The sequence below is a fragment of the Phaethon aethereus genome (assembly GCF_964289735.1).
Source record: "Phaethon aethereus genome assembly, chromosome: 1".
NCBI lineage: Eukaryota > Metazoa > Chordata > Aves > Phaethontiformes > Phaethontidae > Phaethon > Phaethon aethereus.
Window position 1 is genome coordinate 86,005,554 of NC_138575.1, and position 19,775 is coordinate 86,025,328.

The 19,775-nt window shown below is 40.0% G+C and overlaps 1 protein-coding gene across 1 annotated transcript in view; it reads left to right on the plus strand.

The window, feature by feature from the left end:
- The window catches only part of CRACR2A (calcium release activated channel regulator 2A), a gene marked incomplete at both ends in the record, with an annotated part of 53,385 nt that overhangs the window by 16,685 nt on the left and 16,925 nt on the right, over positions 1-19,775 (plus strand). The window contains 7 exons of the mRNA XM_082007490.1: positions 2,634-2,724; positions 5,513-5,608; positions 11,529-11,716; positions 13,698-13,769; positions 15,640-15,685; positions 16,504-16,595; positions 18,002-18,329. Of these exons, the coding sequence (XP_081863616.1) occupies positions 2,634-2,724; positions 5,513-5,608; positions 11,529-11,716; positions 13,698-13,769; positions 15,640-15,685; positions 16,504-16,595; positions 18,002-18,329 (913 nt within the window). The remainder of the gene's footprint in view (positions 1-2,633; positions 2,725-5,512; positions 5,609-11,528; positions 11,717-13,697; positions 13,770-15,639; positions 15,686-16,503; positions 16,596-18,001; positions 18,330-19,775) is intronic.

The window sequence follows — 19,775 nt, forward strand, 5'->3', positions numbered from 1 at the left end:
GGGATGCAGTGATCAATGGCTCAATGTCCAGATGGAGATTGGTGATGAGTGGTGTCCCTCAGGGGTCCGTATTGGGACCAGTACTGTTTAATAGCTTCAACAATGACATAGACAGTGGGATTGAGTGTACCCTCAGCAAGTTTGTAGATGACACCAAGCTGAGTGGTGCGGTTGACACGCCTGAGGGTTGGGATGCCATTCAGAGGGAACTGGACAAGCTTGAGGAATGGGCCCGTGTGAACCTCATGAGGTTCAACACAGCCAAGTGCAGGGTGCTGCACCTGAGTCAGAGCAACAGCCAGTATCAATACAGGCTGAGAGATGAAGGGATTGAGAGCAGCCCTGCTGAGAAGGATTTGGGGTTACTGGTGGATGAAAAGCTGGACATGAGCCGGCAATGTGCGCTCACAGCCCAGAAGGCCAACCATATCCTGGGCTGCATCAAAGAAGCATGGCCAGTAGGATGAGAGAGGTGATTCTGCCCCTCTGCTCTGGTGAGACCCCACCTGGAGTACTGCGTCCAGCTATGGAGCCCTTAGCACGGGAAAGACATGGATCTGTTGGAGCGGGTCCAGAGGAGGACTACCAAAATGATCAGAGGGATGGAACACCTCTCCTATGAGGACAGGCTGAGAGAGTTGAGGTTGTTCAGCCTGGAGAAGAGAAGGCTCCAGGGAGACCTTATTGCAGCCTTCCTTTACTTAAAGGGGGCTTATAAGAAAGACGGGGACAGACTTTTTAGCAAGGCCTGTTGCAATAGGACAAGGGGTAATGGTTCTAAACTAAAAGAGGGTAGATTTAGACTAGATCTAAGGAAGAAATTTTTCACAGTCAGGGTGGTGAAACACTGGCACAAGCTGCCCAGAGAGGTGGTAGATGCTCCATCCCTGGAAGAATTCAAGGTCAGGTTGGATGGGGCTCTGAGCAACCTGATCTAGTTGAAGATGTCCTGGCTTATTGCAGGGGGGGTTGGACTAGATGACCTTTAAAGGTCCCTTCCAACCCAAATATTCTCTGCCATACCTTTCTAAATAATTGCTAATTCTTCATGAATTTGTGTAATTTTATTCCATTGACAAATGCTAATTTCTTATGAAGTATTTTCTTAGTTTTAAGAAAATAAAGTCTGAGATCAGAACATGGCCTGACTTTACAGTATAAGGGGTCTAAGGCAGCAAAACCAGTTTCTGTATTATCATCTGGCACTCTCTATTTGAAGCATTGCAGTCACATGAAGAGGCCCTTGTCTGGGCTGCTTTTCTCACCTAATCAGAGTTTACAAATTCTGAAGCAGTTGTTTTCCTCAAATTGGTGTGACTTGATATTTGTTTATTGCTGCTGTAAGTCCTGAGAAAATGCCTTCCCCTTCTCATTTTTTACCTGTGACTGAAAATGCAAGATGTCAATGTCACATGTTATGATGTTTGAAGGGTGGGGGAAAGACTTTTTTCTGGTGTTTCTCACTCCTCTTAGCTTAGGTAAATTTTTTGAAATTTCTTTCTGATTTGCTTGGCTTTAACTGAGAAAAGAATCAGGCCTTTAGTAAGTGACAGCATAGAATATGTAGAGCATTAGGTAAAAAAAAAAAAAAGTAGATACCCAGATTACAAAATTAATGGCTTTTTTCCTACTGTGTATTCTTTGTCTTGCTCTTATTGATGTGAATGCCCCAGGAGATTATGTATTTTATTTGTAACAGATGCATTCTGCAGATTGCTCAAGGAACAGCTCTAGCAAGATGAATGTGGGGGAATATACAGTAGTGTCATATAAAGGCCCCATTAATCTGTATTAAAAATCTTTCTAGGATGTCCCCTGAGTTTGATGCAAAGTGCTTTTCAGTTTCTGGATCAATGAAAATAGAATGGAATGGAATGGAATGGAATAGAATAGAATGAGAAAAAAGCAGCTGTCTTGTTCCCTTTCAACAGTTAAATTTTTTCTGCCCGAACTAAAGCATCTGCTCAATGTAATCCTTCATGTATCAAACTGCAATGATATTAATTGCAGTATTCTATTGGAAAAAGTGAGACTTGTAAGTTCTTCTTTTTTCCTACTGTCAGATACACTTGTGCACAGCATATTTATTACTGTTCCTCAGACGGGCTTTTAAAATTTGTTTCAGCTAAGCTGTTAGAGCTGTAAGGCAGCTTTCAAGAAGGACTTTCAGGAAGTCCCTTCTGGCTAAAACATCTTGGACATGATAGAAGTATGTCATTCAATGCTCTTGAATGGTGAACAATGCAGTTCCAGAGTAAAAAAATGAAGTTGCAGTGAAAATACTTTTAACTGGCAAACCTAGGCTCTGGTATTCTTAGTATTGTCACTAGGAAGCTCTGTTCCTTAAACCTAGGATTTAGTAGTCATTAAAACTGCATAGTGAACAGCTGCTTTACATGGAAACATCAGATGTGTGGCTTTATTAGCCTTTGAGCTGTTGAAGTTTTCTTTCCATGAGAAAAAAAAAATTAATCTGTGACCTTTTGTGCACAAAAATTTCTATTTTCTTAACCCTATAACATTTTTCTGGAGTCTTGTGCTAAGGCAGAAATATGGGGCTTAGCTCGTAATATAAGCGATGATTTGAAGTAATGCTACAAAAACCCACTCAGTATACTTTTATCTCTTATTAGGAAAATTGCTGCTTATGATGAAGAAATTCAACATCTCTATGAGGAAATGGAACAGCAAATCAAAAAGGAGAAAGAGCAGTTTATCTTGAGAGTGAGTATGTCTCTGTTATTGTGGGCATGGATTCTGCTCCCTCTTCCAGTGGTTTTATACTGGGTTTTATACATGCTGGGTGTGAAATGAAAGCCCACAAAATGTGTTTCACAACAGAATAAGAAAAAACATCACTGCTACTTTTGTATTGGTCCAGGCTCTGCAGCTTCCAAGTAAGTGACTTGTTGGATGAGAGGAGCATCGATGTCCTGTTGTTGACATATATTAGCAGCTGGCACTCTTTTGAAAGTCAGCTGAACTTCAGCCTCATTGTATTATCAGTGCTGCTAAAGGTCCAACTTCTGGTCACAATTAGGAAAAATGCTCTTTGAGGTTGTTCAGAGCAGCACTAATCCTGCTGAGTTCTGCAGCCTCTGCTTTTGAGGAGGGGATAAGTTCTCAGTGAAGAGCAACAACAGATCAAGTAATGGTGATTTCTGAAACCACTGCAACTATTTGCAAAATAAACATAGGTCAGATTCTTTTGTCACTGCTGTGATGCTTCCAGAACACCTGACAATGAATTCCCTTTTCTTTACAAAGTATCCTTTAAATCTCCTCTACTGCTTTTATAGTCTGTGTTTTGGATTTTTCTGTCCTGTTTTTTCTGTTTAAACAAGGAAACTAACAAGAACTCCCACTATGCTCCAGGAAAGAGTAATCTTAGAATCATTTAGGTGGGAAGGCACCTATGCTGCTCCTGACTTTCAAACTAGATCAGGTTGCTCCAGGACTTGTCCAACTGAGTTTTTGCAACTTGTCCATGCAAATGATGGAGATTCCACAGGTTCTCTGCATGGCCTGGGACAACCAGTCGTGAACTACTGGCTCATGCCTTTTTGTTGTCTTGAAAGCAGTGGTTTCAAGCAACACACGGTACATGTTGCCAAAACTAGTGGATATCCATCAGTTATTGCCTCCATTCTCAATCAGATATGATAGCTAAAAAATCCTTTTGTGATCCATGTATAAAGTATGTTTTGTTTCCTGACTTAAAGTGTGTTAGAGCAAAAAGAGCCTTAATTAGCTGTCGAAGGAATCGGTCTTGCCTCACAGGGTAGTGAACCTGACTCATAAATTTCAAGTTTTTTCCATTCCAAGCTGAGACCAGTATTTAGTGGTGGATGAGGTGAACCCTTTGTATAAAGTTTGTATACCAGCTGAAGGATTAAAAGTATTTGCAACTTTGCCTGGCAGCGGTTGTTGTAGAAGAAATGGTTTATATGCTCTTAATAGCCCACAACTGAAGTTGTATTGAAAATCCTAAAACAACAAAGACTTTTCCATAAACAATGATTGTTGGATCTCCTAATTAGTTGTATATCTGAGGTAAAGCCATTTCTTTCAAGCTTTTTCATTAAAGCTTCACACTGAAGTTATTTACAGTTTAGTCAGCATTGAGACTTACGGTTGTCAGACACTCAAGAAGTATTGTTTCCTGGCATGACTAATTTGGAATTTGGGGAGATCTGACTGTTAAATTCTTTCTCTAATGCAAAGTCTTACAAAGATTTTACAACCTGGAGAGATGCATTGATGCCATATAAAAGGGGAATTATGGCTTGAATGAAGAGCAGCTCTTGAAGAATACATTTAAAGAAATTGATAGGACGCAAATTAGTACAAATTATAGCTATGTACAATACTTAATATCCTGCTGACTGAAGATTGTACAAAAGGGGCAGTTAGTCTTTTTTTTTCACTTGGATATATATTCTTCTACATGTACTGCTGAAGGGGACAAGCATGTAGGAACCACTGCTGTCTTGAGGGAACTTTTTAAAAAATTATTTTCATTTTGTTTGGGGTTTTTTTTCCCCCATTTTCCTGGGACCTTAGAGAGTAGAAGCCTGTTGTGGAGGAATAGGACAGATTCTCAGCTAATATGAACTGCTGGAACCTGATTTTACTCAGGGGAAGCCTGACAATTTGTCTCAGCTGAGGAGTGTCTGAAGGAGTAATCCCAAATAGGACTGGGAGTTCCCAGTGATTGCAGGGTATTTAGCTAGTGGACAGATCGATAAAATTGCTAAGTGAATGGCAGAGACTGAAGCCCAGATCACTTGCTTACACCAGTGGAACATCTGTGACAAGCTGTTGTTAATGATGGATTTTAAAGGTAGCAGGTGTTGTTTCTTTTACTTCAACCTGAGTTGCTGTGGTATCTGTCGGTAGCCTCTATCTCCCATGTCAATTCTGGTATCATGTATGTGATCTACAGTATGACTCCATAATAATTTAAATTTGTCCAGGTTGTTTCCATCAGTGCTTTCTCATCACTTCTTTGTGTCTGCAGTTGTCCAGTTCAGGAAGCCAAATGTGCAGAAAGCTATTCACTTTTTTGCTGGGTTTTTTTTGCTTGTTTAGTTCACTGAAACAGCTCTACTGCTGCAACAGATGAACATGAATGTTAGTGTATAAGAGGATGAGGGTATGTGTAGCTGGAAACAGGAGGATGCATTCTAGCTTCATTGATTTAGGTTGACTAAGCTCCTAAGGCTCTTGCATAAGATATTCTGTCTCCACTTTGTAGCCTTGATGCCTACTTACACGCAATCAGTGCATCCTGTAGCAACTGCAGTCATTGAAGTTGCTGGACTACACCAGTTTATGGAAGCTCAGAGTCTAGATTAATGAGTGATACCATCCCTAAATTGACTTCTATCAGTAGCTTGTTATGTTCACTGTGAAAAGCTTGCCTATTATTTTCATGCCTGATCCCTTATGTTTCCTTCTGTTGACAAAATTGTGCTCTTCTGTTAATCCATTTCCTCTTTGAATTTCGCAGGACACAGAAAGGTTTCAGTCCTACAGTCAAGAGCTGGAGTGCAAGCTCCTGTCAAAAGAACAAGAACTGGAACAATTGGTTCAAAAACAGAAAAGGGTATTAAATTATATCCTTCACAGTTAAAAAATAGATTGTTTGTATTTGTTCATATGATTTTCTTTAGGTGCTATTTTAGGCCCCAAAAATGCAAGTTGGTGTGATGTAGTTCTGACAAACTGTGACCCTCTGTTGCTTTTGTGTCATGAGTGAAGCTACCTGAATGCATTTAAAAGTGGAGTTATGACTGCTAGACTCCTACGCATGGGCTTAGGAAAAATGTTACCCTCTATTTCTAGAACAGTTTTCCTTTTATATGATAAAATGAAAAAAAAAAAAAAGCTCCAGGTATTTTCTCCAGGTACTAGGTTAATTTTGTGAAAATGTAGCAGAATTCCCCTGCCTTCGATGTGCTAGGAACTGGCTTAATGCCTAGATAGCTCAAGAGCAGAGAACAATAATTTGTGTCTTATACTGTACAACTTTGCTCAAAGCTTGTACCAACTACTCATTTACTTGTTTTGGATGATTCAGCATTATTAACTTGAAATGCTTCCTTCTGAACAACCTGCTCCTGATACATCTCTCTGTGGTAATGTTTGTATAGCAATGCATGGTTCTCTTGCATTGTAACAGGTTGTCAAGTTCCCGTATCAAAGCCTGATGTGTTTTACTTCTTAAAATGCATTGCCTGTTTGAGGAAGCAGAGTATTTCTTCACATGTGAACTTGCTGTAAAGTGTCACCAAGGTCAGTGCATGAAAGACTAGCAATATGGAAAGAGTGTAGCACTGGAGTTTAAAGGGCTGAAATGGAATGCTGTGAAACCAATTCCCTCTTTAGAATATGAATATAAAATACATGTAAAATTTATTTTACTGGCAGCAGTGTTTGGGAGTGCTAGTTGTGAGAAGAAGGAGAGAAGTAAGAGCGGAAGGGAAGGACGAGGAAAAAGACATTTGAGGGCAGTTTCCTAGTTGCGTGTAGTTTTTAGATCCTCTTCTGAGGAATGGATCCAGGTGCTGCTAAAGCTGATGGGAATTGTAGGAATGTACTTGAGTAAGAGGGGAGACAAACCTCTAGCTTACTATAGTTATGCAAGTTTAGCTGTTGAGGATATAGGACTGAACTTGTGCAGTACCAATGTGAATCAAAATAGATGTGTTTTTATGCAGGCTGTTTACCACATTGTAGCACTATAGTGAAATAATCTCTACTTTGAAGATATCACACAAACCAGGCATTTTTAGTCTGAAGCTAACTGCAAACATATAAGAAATTATTTATCATAATTTTGTAATGATTATATTTTAATATTTTCCTCTTTTGGTTGTTTGGGGTTTTTTTCTTTAAAGTTATGTTTAAAACTTAGTTATCAACGGGTAGTTCTGTACACTGAACCCTTTTCCTGTGGTTCTCTAAAATATATGTGTTCTAAGTTTGGTATAAAACCCACAGAAGCTATTCAAATTTAATCCTGGTCTAATCAACTAATACAGGCAGCAGTATGAGGAAGTTTTATCTTATGATTGTCTACATTGCCTGTTGTCTATTATTTCCTATCTTGGAGAACATAAAACAGAGAACATAAGAAATGTCTGTGTAATTTTTATTAGTATTGTTTTTTATCTAATTTTATGTTTTCCTTTTCTATTAATTGCATTGTTTGTTATCAGTAGTATTACTGTGTTTTCTACTTTATTTGTAATTTCTATTATTTATCATTTCCCCTCTCCCTTATGAATTTGCATGAGTCTCAACAAGGATGCTTTTGAAGGACAAGGTCTTCATAGTACCATAAAAATTAAACAATCCCATTTTATTTTTATGGAAGGGAAGCTGTGTTGGACAAATGGAATTCACTACTTCTAATGATGTGATGAGTGAGATAATTTTATTCAAATGATTGATGGCATTTGAAACTTTTGTCATTAAACCAGCTGATTGGTCCCCATTGTCAATCTTGTCTGCAATATTGGTTTGATTTTCTCCTGGTATAGCATCCTAGCCTGTTTATTTCAATGCTTAACTGAGTGTAGTTAGAGGCGCTGTTTTGTACATATATTTTTCTAATTCCTAATGATCATCTCTGAGAGTCAGTCTCATCTTTCCTCAGATCTGTTTTTATAATACTATAACCCCACTCATTTTCTGGTATTACTCTTCATTCACCTAAATATCAATGTGTGCTAGGTTAGCTTCCACCTGTCTAATGTTTGCCTTACCCAGAGCTCTCTATCACTTTTGCCGCCTCCTCTTGCATGGAAATATACCTTGATAATAAAATCTATTCTTGCAGATGATAGTGGTAGCTTGGTTTAATTACAACTTCCATGCTTGATTATATGGGAGAACCTCTTGGGAGTAATACAAATGCTTTTCTCCAAACTTCACTGATAAGTCTTTTTCTTTTATTTCTTTTTTTTTAATACAATGTAATTATTCCTGTGTTGGAAATTATTATAAAAAATGTGAAAGGGAACTTCCAGACAAGATGATTTCAGTGTTGTTTCTGATTTAGCCAGAGGGAGTCTCCCTTATGAGGTCTTCTGCCTAGTGTGACTGAAATACTGATTTGATTCCATATTTACTGGGCTTCTGTAGGCCAGAATTCCTTTGGCTAGGCTTTTTTTGCTGGCTACTGTGATCTTGAGTTGTCAGCTTGCTCTATATAGCTTAGATAAAGCACAAGGTATTCTCAATAGTGTTCCTCAAGGGATGTGTGATGGCATGTCTCAGAAGGAGGTACTGGGGACAGAGGATGTCCAGCATAATGCCTAAGGCAGAGAATGTTGTGTTAGGGGAAGAAAGTAGGTGTGGACCAAGTAAAATGCACCCCAGTTACTGGGCTTCTCACATAAAATGGTGGTTTCTGTGCTGATGACAGCCACTGAAAAGAATGATCTTTGGATTCTCAGTGAGAGATCCATGGATCAGTAGCACGCAAAAATGCAAATCGAGTGATAGGATTGTTAAGAAAGGCATAAAGGACAAAATAATCCTCAGCCTTATAACACTGTATAAATGTTTCATCTTTCATGTGCACCTGAAGTAAATAGGGGAAAAAAATGAAAAAAAAAAAACCACAGAAAGGATGCTGAGCTAAGAACAAGGGAATGCATGGAGAGTGCTTAACATATGTGTCTTTGAGGGACAGCGATAGCTGACCTCAGCAACAGTTTGTTTCTATTGGACAATTCCAGTTCTTTACTCGATTTTAAAATTGTGAGTTTTTTCTCCCATTTTTATTCAAAAAAGGAGAATATACACCATCAGCTGTTATGTCTCTGCTTGACCTGTGATAATTGGTTAATTCTCTCTGCTTCCTAGATTTTGTTAAACATGACTGTGGGCCATGAGTCTTTCTCAACCAATTTTCATCTATTTGATGACCATGGGAGCCAATTTGCAGCTCCAATAAGCAGCTAGAGACTATAGGGTCTATGCCATCCTATACCAGCTGAACATCCACCTAATGAGTTATTCCACTGTATTGAGAGTTGTTTAAATGAATGCTTTAAAAGTAGTTTGGCATCACTTAAAGGATTGTATAGATACAATATATAGTGAAAGAAAGGAGCTCTGTATTGCTGTGAAATAACCCTATCTCCTCTTGTTGTGTCCTGGATTTAAATGTTATGAGTGTCTGCTATTAAACATAGTTTCAGGATAATTTTTTTTCTCACAAATGTAAACACCAGGATTTATAGCAATTATTTTAACATCAGTACCTATGATTCTGGGAGCTGATGATGGCTACCATTGCAGATACATTTCCAGGCCAATCTCTGTGTAAGTTTTCAGATGGCCATTATATTCTAAATGGGATTTCTGCCTGCAATTTGTTGCTCTTAAGCTTTTTGAAAGTTCATCCTTGTGTGATCCCTTTTTGCTTCTCCCAAAACCACTCCTCTGGATACGAAAGTCTTGTCTTCCAGTACCTGAAGCATCTAGTCTTTTACTTAGAATAGATTTTGTCAAAGAATGGAAGAAATACTCAGGAACTGAAGTGATCTATCAATGTAAACCAACATTGCTCAGCAGTAATTTGATGCCCAGCTAGTTAGTGTTGCATGTAAACTGTGAGCCTGCTGAGGCTACAGTTCAGCAAATATGTAGTTCAGCTGCTGCTAAGCGCTCTCACTCTACTCTTGTTCCTGACCTTTCACAATCCCAGCTAGAAAATATTTTCAGCTTTTGTTTTGAACCTGGGCCTTAAGGTTGCATTCAAAACCAAGACTAGAACAGCAGCAGTGTTGTGGAGCGTGAATAGACTGGCAGAGCTGGGTAAGGACAGATTTTGGTTTGGGTGAGTTCTGCTTGTTGGCATGTGCAAAATGAGAGTTCTAACAAAATCCTCCGTTATGTCCCAGATCTGGAGGATTGAACTGATATCATTGTAATGAACCTAGTAAATATTTCATCCCTTAAAACGCATACTGAAAAAAAAAATTAAAAAAAAAAGCTTTTATATCTTCAGGTCAGCAGTGCCTTCCCTAATATGAAGTGGGCTAATTGTAGTCTACTTAACTTTTGCTCTGTCATCTTAATTTCCTCAGCTAGCCAGGGAGAAGCAGGTGAAACTTCTTTATGTACCAGAAACCACTGTCATCTGCTGTTACCTCTTTTACAGGGAAGATGTATCTTTCCTTTGTATATACTTTGGAGAGTGAATATAAAAGTGAATAAAAAAGCTCTAATTCACACTTGGCAGATTTAGCTGAGATGTCAGAAAGGCTACTGCTTGTTGATATTACTGGGGATGGGAAGGTTTATCATCTACCAGATTTAAATCTAACATTTTTTAGGCAGAACTCTGAATCACTCTGTGTAGGTCTTGTCCTTGTGGAAAATTGTCTAAAATAGCAGTTGTGAATATCAGCTAAGTACTACTAATCTGCTTTGTAAACACATTTTTGTGGTTTGTCCCTGTTACATTTTGAACTGGATGAAATTCGATCATAGAGTGGAATGGCTTTGTTTTTGTGTAACATAATTATGTCTGTACACAGAGTAGTGGAAGAGCACTATATGTGTTTTATTCATATGTTGGCTTTGATAGAAATAGTTTCCCTATTCAACTAACCTCTAAGACTTGAATTGAAAGCCACAAAACCAAGGTGCCTCAGTTACAGAATCATAGAATCATAGACTAGTTTGGGTTGGAAGGGACCTTTAAAGGTCATCTAGTCCAACCCCCCCTGCAATAAGCCAGGACATCTTCAACTAGATCAGGTTGCTCAGAGCCCCATCCAACCTGACCTTGAATTCTTCCAGGGATGGAGCATCTACCACCTCTCTGGGCAGCTTGTGCCAGTGTTTCACCACCCTGACTGTGAAAAATTTCTTCCTTAGATCTAGTCTAAATCTACCCTCTTTTAGTTTAGAACCATTACCCCTTGTCCTATTGCAACAGGCCTTGCTAAAAAGTCTGTCCCCGTCTTTCTTATAAGCCCCCTTTAAGTAAAGGAAGGCTGCAATAAGGTCTCCCTGGAGCCTTCTCTTCTCCAGGCTGAACAACCTCAACTCTCTCAGCCTGTCCTCATAGGAGAGGTGTTCCATCCCTCTGATCATTTTGGTAGTCCTCCTCTGGACCCGCTCCAACAGATCCATGTCTTTCCCATGCTAAGGGCTCCATAGCTGGACGCAGTACTCCAGGTGGGGTCTCACCAGAGCAGAGGGGCAGAATCACCTCTCTCATCCTACTGGCCATGCTTCTTTGATGCAGCCCAGGATGGTTGGCCTTCTGGGCTGTGAGCGCACATTGCCGGCTCATGTCCAGCTTTTCATCCACCAGTAACCCCAAATCCTTCTCAGCAGGGCTGCTCTCAATCCCTTCATCTCTCAGCCTGTATTGATACTGGCTGTTGCTCTGACTCAGGTGCAGCACCCTGCACTTGGCTGTGTTGAACCTCATGAGGTTCACATGGGCCCATTCTAGTTAGTTATAATACTTTCCGTTCTCTTTTCTTTCATCCCAGTTAGAGCATCAATGTACAGAACTTCTTGGTGGCAAAGAAGAAACCAAAGTAGAGAACACCAAGCTGAAGCTAACTAACCAGGAGCTGCTGAGAGACCTGGAGAGAATATCTCATGAACTAAGTCTGGCTCAACAACAGTTACAGGTGCTTCAGGAGGAGGCATCAAGACTACATGAGGAGAAGGAAATGTAAGTCTCCAGCTGCAGTGGTACTAGTGCATTTGCTTAGTGTGTCCATGAGCCTCCTTCTCAGAGTATTCAGTGCTGTGTTTTATGTTTGTGTCATAAGCAGAAACTACCAGCAAAGCCAAGTGTAGTTCTAGTTATTTTTCTCCAAGTAATTCAGCATGTTTTCTGTAGCATATCTGGCTTCTACAGTCAGTGTTCTCCCACCCTCCACCCCCCATTCGATGAGGGTGTTTGGAAGTAAAAATCAGTTTAATTCATTAAAAAGTATGCCTTAGTTTTGAAATACCAGTGGGATGCCTTACAGAAATTACAGTTGTGGCACATGATGCTCCATCCTTCTGGAAGCTAAGTCTATCTGAAACTTGTTTCTCAGAATGTACTCTGGCTATGAGACAGCTAGGATGTGCTGCTTTTCCTCATCAAAAGTAAGTCTAGTACCTAATTTCTGACCAAGAAGCTTGGCCAGCAAGATAAAATATAGCTTATGCAGCTAAATCACAATTACAGAAGGCATTATGGTGATCCAGAACCATCATTTAGGGGTTTGCAGTTCAAATGTTTCCAGTCAGATTCTGTCTCTGAATGAAAAAATACTTTTCAAGAAGAAATATTTACAATTCATATTTTGAGGGATGGAAATGGCTTTTAAGTGACAGGTCAATCTACCTGTATTGCTCCAGCCTTCTGCACAAAGCAAAAGTTATATTACCCTGAAACTGTAATTGGCAGAAATGGTCCCTGAAATCCGTTTAAAGGAAGATAGTTTTAAAAAAACACTCAGAAATCTGTAAAACCCTCTTGTTGCCAATGGAGAGCACATGGATGCCAAACTGTGGTGCACATCTTGCCAGAGTCTATACATATCAGCAGTGAACTACGTAACTGAGAGCTGTGGCTATTTGGCATATTGCAGGATAGAGCAGAATATTAGATCAAATGTCATATTCTTTTTATGTTAAGCTTTGTGCCAAACTCTACTTAGTTATTACTAATTTAATTTTTCTTGAGGATATAAGTAATGAACTTTGTTGATAAATGATTGTTAAAGAACAGACACTGCATTTAGAGTACTAATTTTAGGTTTGCATGTTTGATGTCTGTTTCGGAAATAGGCAGTAGAAATATTCCTCCTCAAGGTGGTTTGTTTCCTCTTTGAGGCCTCTCTTTTCAGATCCAGAGCAAAGACTGTGGAGTGATCTGGTTTTAAAGCTACAGAGGAAATCTGCCCAGTGGTCAGGCTGCTGAATAATACTACTGCATTTACAAAGCACTTTGGATTCAATAGTGTTTTATGGAATTATAGCTCAGCCCTACTCAACTGCACCTGCAGTGTTGCTTTAAACATCTGTATCAGTCTGGTAAGACCTGAGCTGTTGAAGCAGGTGTAGTGTTCAGACTGCACAGGAAGAACTTGAGGCTTCACTGAAAGGCAAAAAACATTGAAGGCCAGATGCTGATTTGCATTAAGTCAAAGTAAGTGGTTTAAATCTAGTGTAAAAATCTGAGACACCATGTCCAATGTTTAAGGCTGCGTAACTGTTAAAGTCAGGAACTGAAAAGAAATTGTAGGGAGTGTAGATCTGCAAGCCTGACATGGTTTCAGCAGCAAGATAAACTCTAATTTTGGATAAATGTTACATGGTCTTTAGTGACCATGAGCGAGAAGGATTTCAGCAGTATGTCCTCTCTGAATGATGCAAGTGCTGGTATCAGTACATAGTTAGCTCTCTGGATGAAGAAATGATAAAGCTATAATTTTTTTTAAAAGTACCTCTACACTTTCCTCTGCTAACTCAAACTGCTGTGGTACTGTCCGCCTTATACTGAATAAACTTTTTTAAAATTAGTAACCATTCATGCAGAATAAAGTCTACAACTTTGGAGAAGCTGAAGTCTCAAATGTGGATACTCCTAGGGGGAAGCATTTTAGCACTGTTGTTACCATGGTTAGAATAATTTTATTTATTTCTTTTCATTGCAGGGAAGTGTACCATGTGACAGAAACTTTACAGAGAGAGAAGTCAGGACTTCTGAAGCAGCTGGATTTTTTAAGGTAATGCAGACCTTACATTCAAGAACTTCTTGCATCATTCTAAAGAGGTACATTAAAGGATGAAATTATGTTGGGATATGTACTGGGTGTAGGTGTCCAGGTGTTGGCAGTAGGGCACCACAGGGGTGGTCTCTCTGCCAGAGAGGAGAGGCCTGGGCTGCCACATGCCAGACACTGCTGATTCCAGCCAGCTCCAGCAGACCCACTGCAGGGCACAGCTGAGGCCCTCAGCCAAGATGGTGGCATCTCTGGGAAAGTGTGTGTAATGCTAAGACAGCTGTTAAGAAGGGGCCAATCAAGAAGGCTGTCAGTTTAGTTGCTGTAGAGACACAAGAAGGAAATCAGCAATCTCGCAGACATAGAAGAACTGGAATCACCTCCCTTGATCCTGGTGAGGGGACTTGTTGTCTGGCACTGCAAAGGTTAGACAGTGAATACTCTTGACGAGGAACGGGAATAGAGGGTCCCTGCTGTCGGCCAGGAGGAGGAAAGGGATGACTGGGTATACTGGACTGTGTGGATTCGATGGCCTGGCACATCAGACCCACAGAAGTACAAGGCTTTGGTAGACACTGGTGCACAGTGTACGCTGGTGCCATCAGGGCATGGGGCACAGAACCCCTCTGGATCTCTGGAGTGACAGGGGGTTGCCAAGAATTGTCTATACTGGAGGCTGAGGTGAGCTTACAGGGGAAAAGTGGGAAAAGCACCTCACTGTGACCAGCCCAGAGGCCCCTTGTATCCTTGGCATAGACTACCTCAGGAGAGGGTATTTCAGGGACCCAAAGGGGTACCAATGGGCTTTTGGTGTAGCTACTGTGAATGCAGAAAAGATCAAACAGCTGTCAACCGTGCCTGGCCTCTTGGAAGATCCCTTCACTGTGGGACCTTAGCATCAAACTCTGCAGCAGGTGAGAGAGAGGACTAAGAAAAATATGTGTGAGAAACAGCCCTGCAGACACAGTGTAAAAGGATGGGGAGGAGGCGCTCCAGGTGGTGGAGCAGAGATTCCCCTTCAGCCTGTGCAGAGCCCACACAGGAGCAAGCTCGTGGCAGGAGCTACAGCCCATGGAGCGGAGCCCATGCAGGAGCAGGTTTTCTGACAGGAACTGCAGCCCATGGGGGACTCACACTGGAGCAGTTTGTTCCTGAAAGACTGTGCCCCATGGAAAGGATTCACGCTGGAGCAGTTTGTGAAGGACTGTAACCTGTGGAAGGGAATCTACGCTGGAGCAAGGGAAAAGCATGAGGAGGAAGGAGCAGCAGAGAGGAGCTGTTATGGACGGATCACAACCCCCCTAGATCCCCATCCCCCTGCACCACTCAGTGCTGGGAACAAAATAGAAGAGTTGAGAGCGCAGGAGTGAAGTTGAGCCTGGGAAGAAGGGAAGGTGGGGAGAAGGTGGTTTTAGTTTTGTCTTTGTTTCTCATCATCCTACAGCTGAGTCTGTTTTGTCTGTGATGGTAGCTGGTAAGCAATTTTCCTGTCTTAATCTTGGCCCACAAGCTTTTCCATCTTATTTTCTTCCCCTGTCCTGTTGAGGAGGGGGAGTGAGAGAGCAGCTGGGTGTGCATCTGGCAGCCAGCCAAGGTCAACCTGCCACATGATAATGACACAAAACCCATTCTTGCACACAGTAGAAGGCAGTACACATGAAAGATTTGCTTTGTTTTGGCAAAATGTTTATTTGTAAAATTATATCAAAACATAGTTAGCAAATTTTCTCTAACATTTCTGTATTGATAGACTTCAAAGTTTGGAGTTGTGTTCAGACAATTGTAACCCTCTTTTTGATGTGCAGCAATGTTTTTGTGCTCAATGCTAAGTTTGCATGAGATATGGCCTCAGTTTTATTTGTGTTCTTTGCAGGGAGAGGAACAAACATCTCAAAGATGAACGTGACATATTTTTACAGGTAAACAACTATTATTTTCAAATCCAGTGTTGAGCAAACACATAACAGAACAGCCTCAAAATAAAGGGATCAGAAGGCTGTGCAGGAGACAGACTCTTATGCTACTTAAATCTTGCCCCATTCTTAATTTATATTGTCTTTTTTTCTCACTTGAGAATAAGATTTTTTAATTTGCTGAACAATTTTAAGAGCTACATTTTTAGAATTATAAAGTGATCTATTTTGAGGGAGATGAATGTATTTTACAAGAAGCTAAGGATGCAATCATGAGAGGATGAAATAACACAATTGTTCAATTTTTAGGTTAATGTAGTCAGTGAAGAGTAGCTAATATCCTGAAACGTTTATACGATTATACGATATCTGAGTATCTGAATCAGTACCTGAATACCTGTTGTACTGGGTAAAAGCAGATCACGTTAACTTTTTACCTAACAGCAGAAAATGGGCCCCTAAGAAGTTCCAGAAGTACCCTGGCTTAAGGAGACTAAAGGCCACTTAGTTTACACTTGTTTGTGTTCTTATTCCTACAAGAAGCTGCTAGTGTAAATCACCATATATCTGTTGACTTCTTTTCATGACATTATGCTGTTTTATTGTGGTCCATTTAATTTACAAAGATGAATTCTTACAGGATTTGAAGTTTCCACGTTCTGATTGTTTATCAATCAGGATTTTGAAGCATCTATACCGCTAGGTTTTTTCCTACAATTTTTTTCTTTCATATTCATTGCATTATTTAAGCATTAGGAATGAAGACAGTTAACCATAATGAACAACAGGAATAAATTAGTAAGAAGTATTCTGTGTTTTTGCAGAAATGCAAAACAAGTGTTTCAAAAGCCAGCTGGAAGCAAAGATCAGGGTCTGTCATTGAGAAATACATAGAGGGCAAGATGCTGCCTAAGAGGTAAGAACTTTTTTTCATGTGTTCCCTGTTTGAGTACAATGAACTTACAGAAAAAATGTGTGGAATGTTTTCTTTCAGATACCTTTGGACTTTTCAAAGCATGTATTTCTGAAGTGTCTGTCACTATATGATTACTGTGCCTTTTAAGAAATTTGGAAATAAAGCAGCAAATTTTCACATAAAACAAGTGTACCGTCTGCAAAGGCAAGATATTTCCCCATTGTGGATGAGTATATGCTGGGAGGCACAAAAGCTTGCCTGTTACCCTGTGTTGATGTGGTACACCTTGGTAACTCCCTGAAAGAGTAACACCCTGAAAGAGTCCTCCTCCCCTCTCATTGTAGAGGACAGCAGTCCTGTTGTAAAGTATGGGATGTGTCACTAGTAAAACGTGGAGAATTTAATTCTCAACTTTGTAGCTGTAAACTGAAGTCAACAGGAACAAAATTATGAGCTCAGTGAAACATTAGCATGTTTCCATTGAGACAAGAGGAGCTAGAAAGAAGACTAATATTTCACTTTGAAAAACCAGCTAAGACGATGTCCCTGCAGGCACAGGGTCTTGAAGTGTAAGGAGGGAAAGCTTTCAGAGACACAGTTTAGTAAGTTCAGTACTGAGAAGTGGAGCATAATTGGCAAAAGCAATTATGATGCAAAAATCATAGAAAAGTCTAGGTGGGAAGGACCTCTGTCTCTAGTTCAATCTCCTGCTCAAACAGAGATAACTCCAAAACTAGATAAAGTTACTCAGGGCCTTGTTCAGTTGAGTTTTTGAACATCTGATGGAAGTCTTACAGCCTCTAAGGGCACCTATTCCTTTTCTGCACCAGTCTCATGAAGAAATTTTGTTCCTTGTATGAAGTCAGCATTTCTCTTATGGGAACTTGCATCTGTGGTCATTGCACACATCTGAGAAGACTCTGGATCTATTTTATCTACATTCTCCCTTCTGTTAAATCCCCACTTAGCCTTTTTTTCATCCATGTTAAACAAACCCATCTCCCTTCTACCTCCTAAAGAGAGAATTAGATTAATCATAGAAAGGGACTGGATTGGGGGTTTGTGTTCTTCCAGAATAGAGGGGGGTGGGGAGTAGGAAGTCACAGGTGAGAAATTTATTTAAGCTACTCCATGAGGTTAGAAACGAGGCTAATCTTATGTTTTGTATTCTGGTTCAGGATTTCCCCATAAGTTATTAGCTTTCATCATGATGCTTATAACCATCAAGCATGAGATATATATATACACACACACACACGTTGTATGATGAGCTGACTGGACTGAATCTACTATGCCTGCTGTGAGTAGTAAAAACATGGGAGATTAAATTCAGTTAAACTAGAATAAAACAATAGGAATCCAGTCCAATGCATTTTCGTCATGTACTTACTTTTTTCTCTGTCTAGACATTCATTTGAAGAGGATGGTGTTTACAATAACTCAAAGAGAAGGAATTCTGCTGGACTGAATGGAATTCTCTCTGTAGAGCCTGATGCTGGAGCCACTGGAGGAATGTCTAAAGCATCACGTCTCCAAAGAATAATATCAATTGAGGAAGATCACCTACCCCAGCTTTTTGACAGGCTGGTTGATAAGCAGCTGAACAGATGGACCGGAGAAGATGAGAATATTTCTTCTGAGATGGAAATGGAAAAGAAAAACACAGAACAACCAATGGAACACTCATCATCATCTTCTAGAGAGCAGCCTGTAGGGAAGGAAACACCATCAAATGTAAGGGGGCAAAGGGACTTCCTCCTGAGTATTGTGTGCAGTTCTGGGCTCCACAATTTAAGAAGGATGTTACGGTACTTGAATGTGTCGAGAGGAGGGCAGCAAAGCTGGTGGAAGGCCTGGAAGGAATGTCCTGTGAGGAGTGGCTACAGGCTCTGGGTTTGTCTAGTTTGGAGAAAAGGAGGCTGAGGGGCAACCTCATTGCTCTCTTCAGCTTCCTGAGGAGGGGAAGTGGAGAGGGAGGTGCTGATCTCTTCTCCCTGGTACGCAATGATAGAACATGTGGGAATGGTTCAAAGCTGCTTCAGGGGAGGTTCAGACTTGACTTTAGGAAACATTTCTTTACCAAGAGGGTGGTCAGACACCAGAACAGACTTCCTAGAGAGGTGGTCGATGTCCCCTGCCTGTCAGTGTTGAAGAGGCATTCGGACAATGCCCTTAATAATTTGCTTTAACTTTTGGTCACCCCTGAAGTGGTCAGGCAGTTGGACTAGATGATTGTTGTAGGTGTCTTCCAGCTGGAACTATTCTATTCTATTCTATTCTATTCTATTCTATTCTATTCAGGACCTTGGAAAACACAAAATGGTGTTGAAGGGCAATGTGTTGTTCTTAAAATCCAAAATTATTTAGTTTTCTGGTTTTAAATTAAAGCACGACAAATTAAGCCATTACATGAAGAGGGAGATGGAAATATACTGCAGATAAATGTTGAAGGTGCAAAGACGTGTAACTCAATCTAAAGGGGTGGTAACTGCAGACAATGAGTACATAGACTTATGTCTGAAAGACTTAGGAAAAGTAAAGATAAGCCTTGTAATAGATGACACAAGAAGATCCACTGAAAGGTAGCAATTGTCTAAAAAAAGAAGCAACTCTTCTTCAACTTCCAAAGAAGTTGGGGTTTTTTTTCCTAAAAAGTGACATTTATCATATTCTGATACTTTTGAGTCAGCTTTGGTAGCTGTAACATAAGCTATCAGAGAAATAATGAGAGCAAATATCTTTACTTACTATTTTTTGAAAGGACTTTTATTTTGCAAATTGAAATAAAGATTATATTTTTTTAGCGCTAGCTCTAGCTTGTATGTGCTTGTTAACAATTAATTCACCATGCAGCAATAATTCTTAAAATAACGTGCTGGAAGGTACATTTCTTCGGAGTCTGAAGTCCTTGTTGCACTGCTATTGCTTCAGAACTGGCTGTGCTTTGTTTTCTAATTTTAGTATCATTGTTAGGTATTACTCATTTTTATATTCTTGAAGCACATATTAAAAAGATTAAAGTATAGGAAAAATAGGTATACTTGGTCATAATTATATAGTTATTTTAGAAGAAGCAAGCATATCTTAAAAATGATGATAGAATTATGCCATGGTTACATAATAACTTCTAAGTGGTACACTTTAATAAAAAGTCTAGGGCACAGAACAGAGCTTTATCCT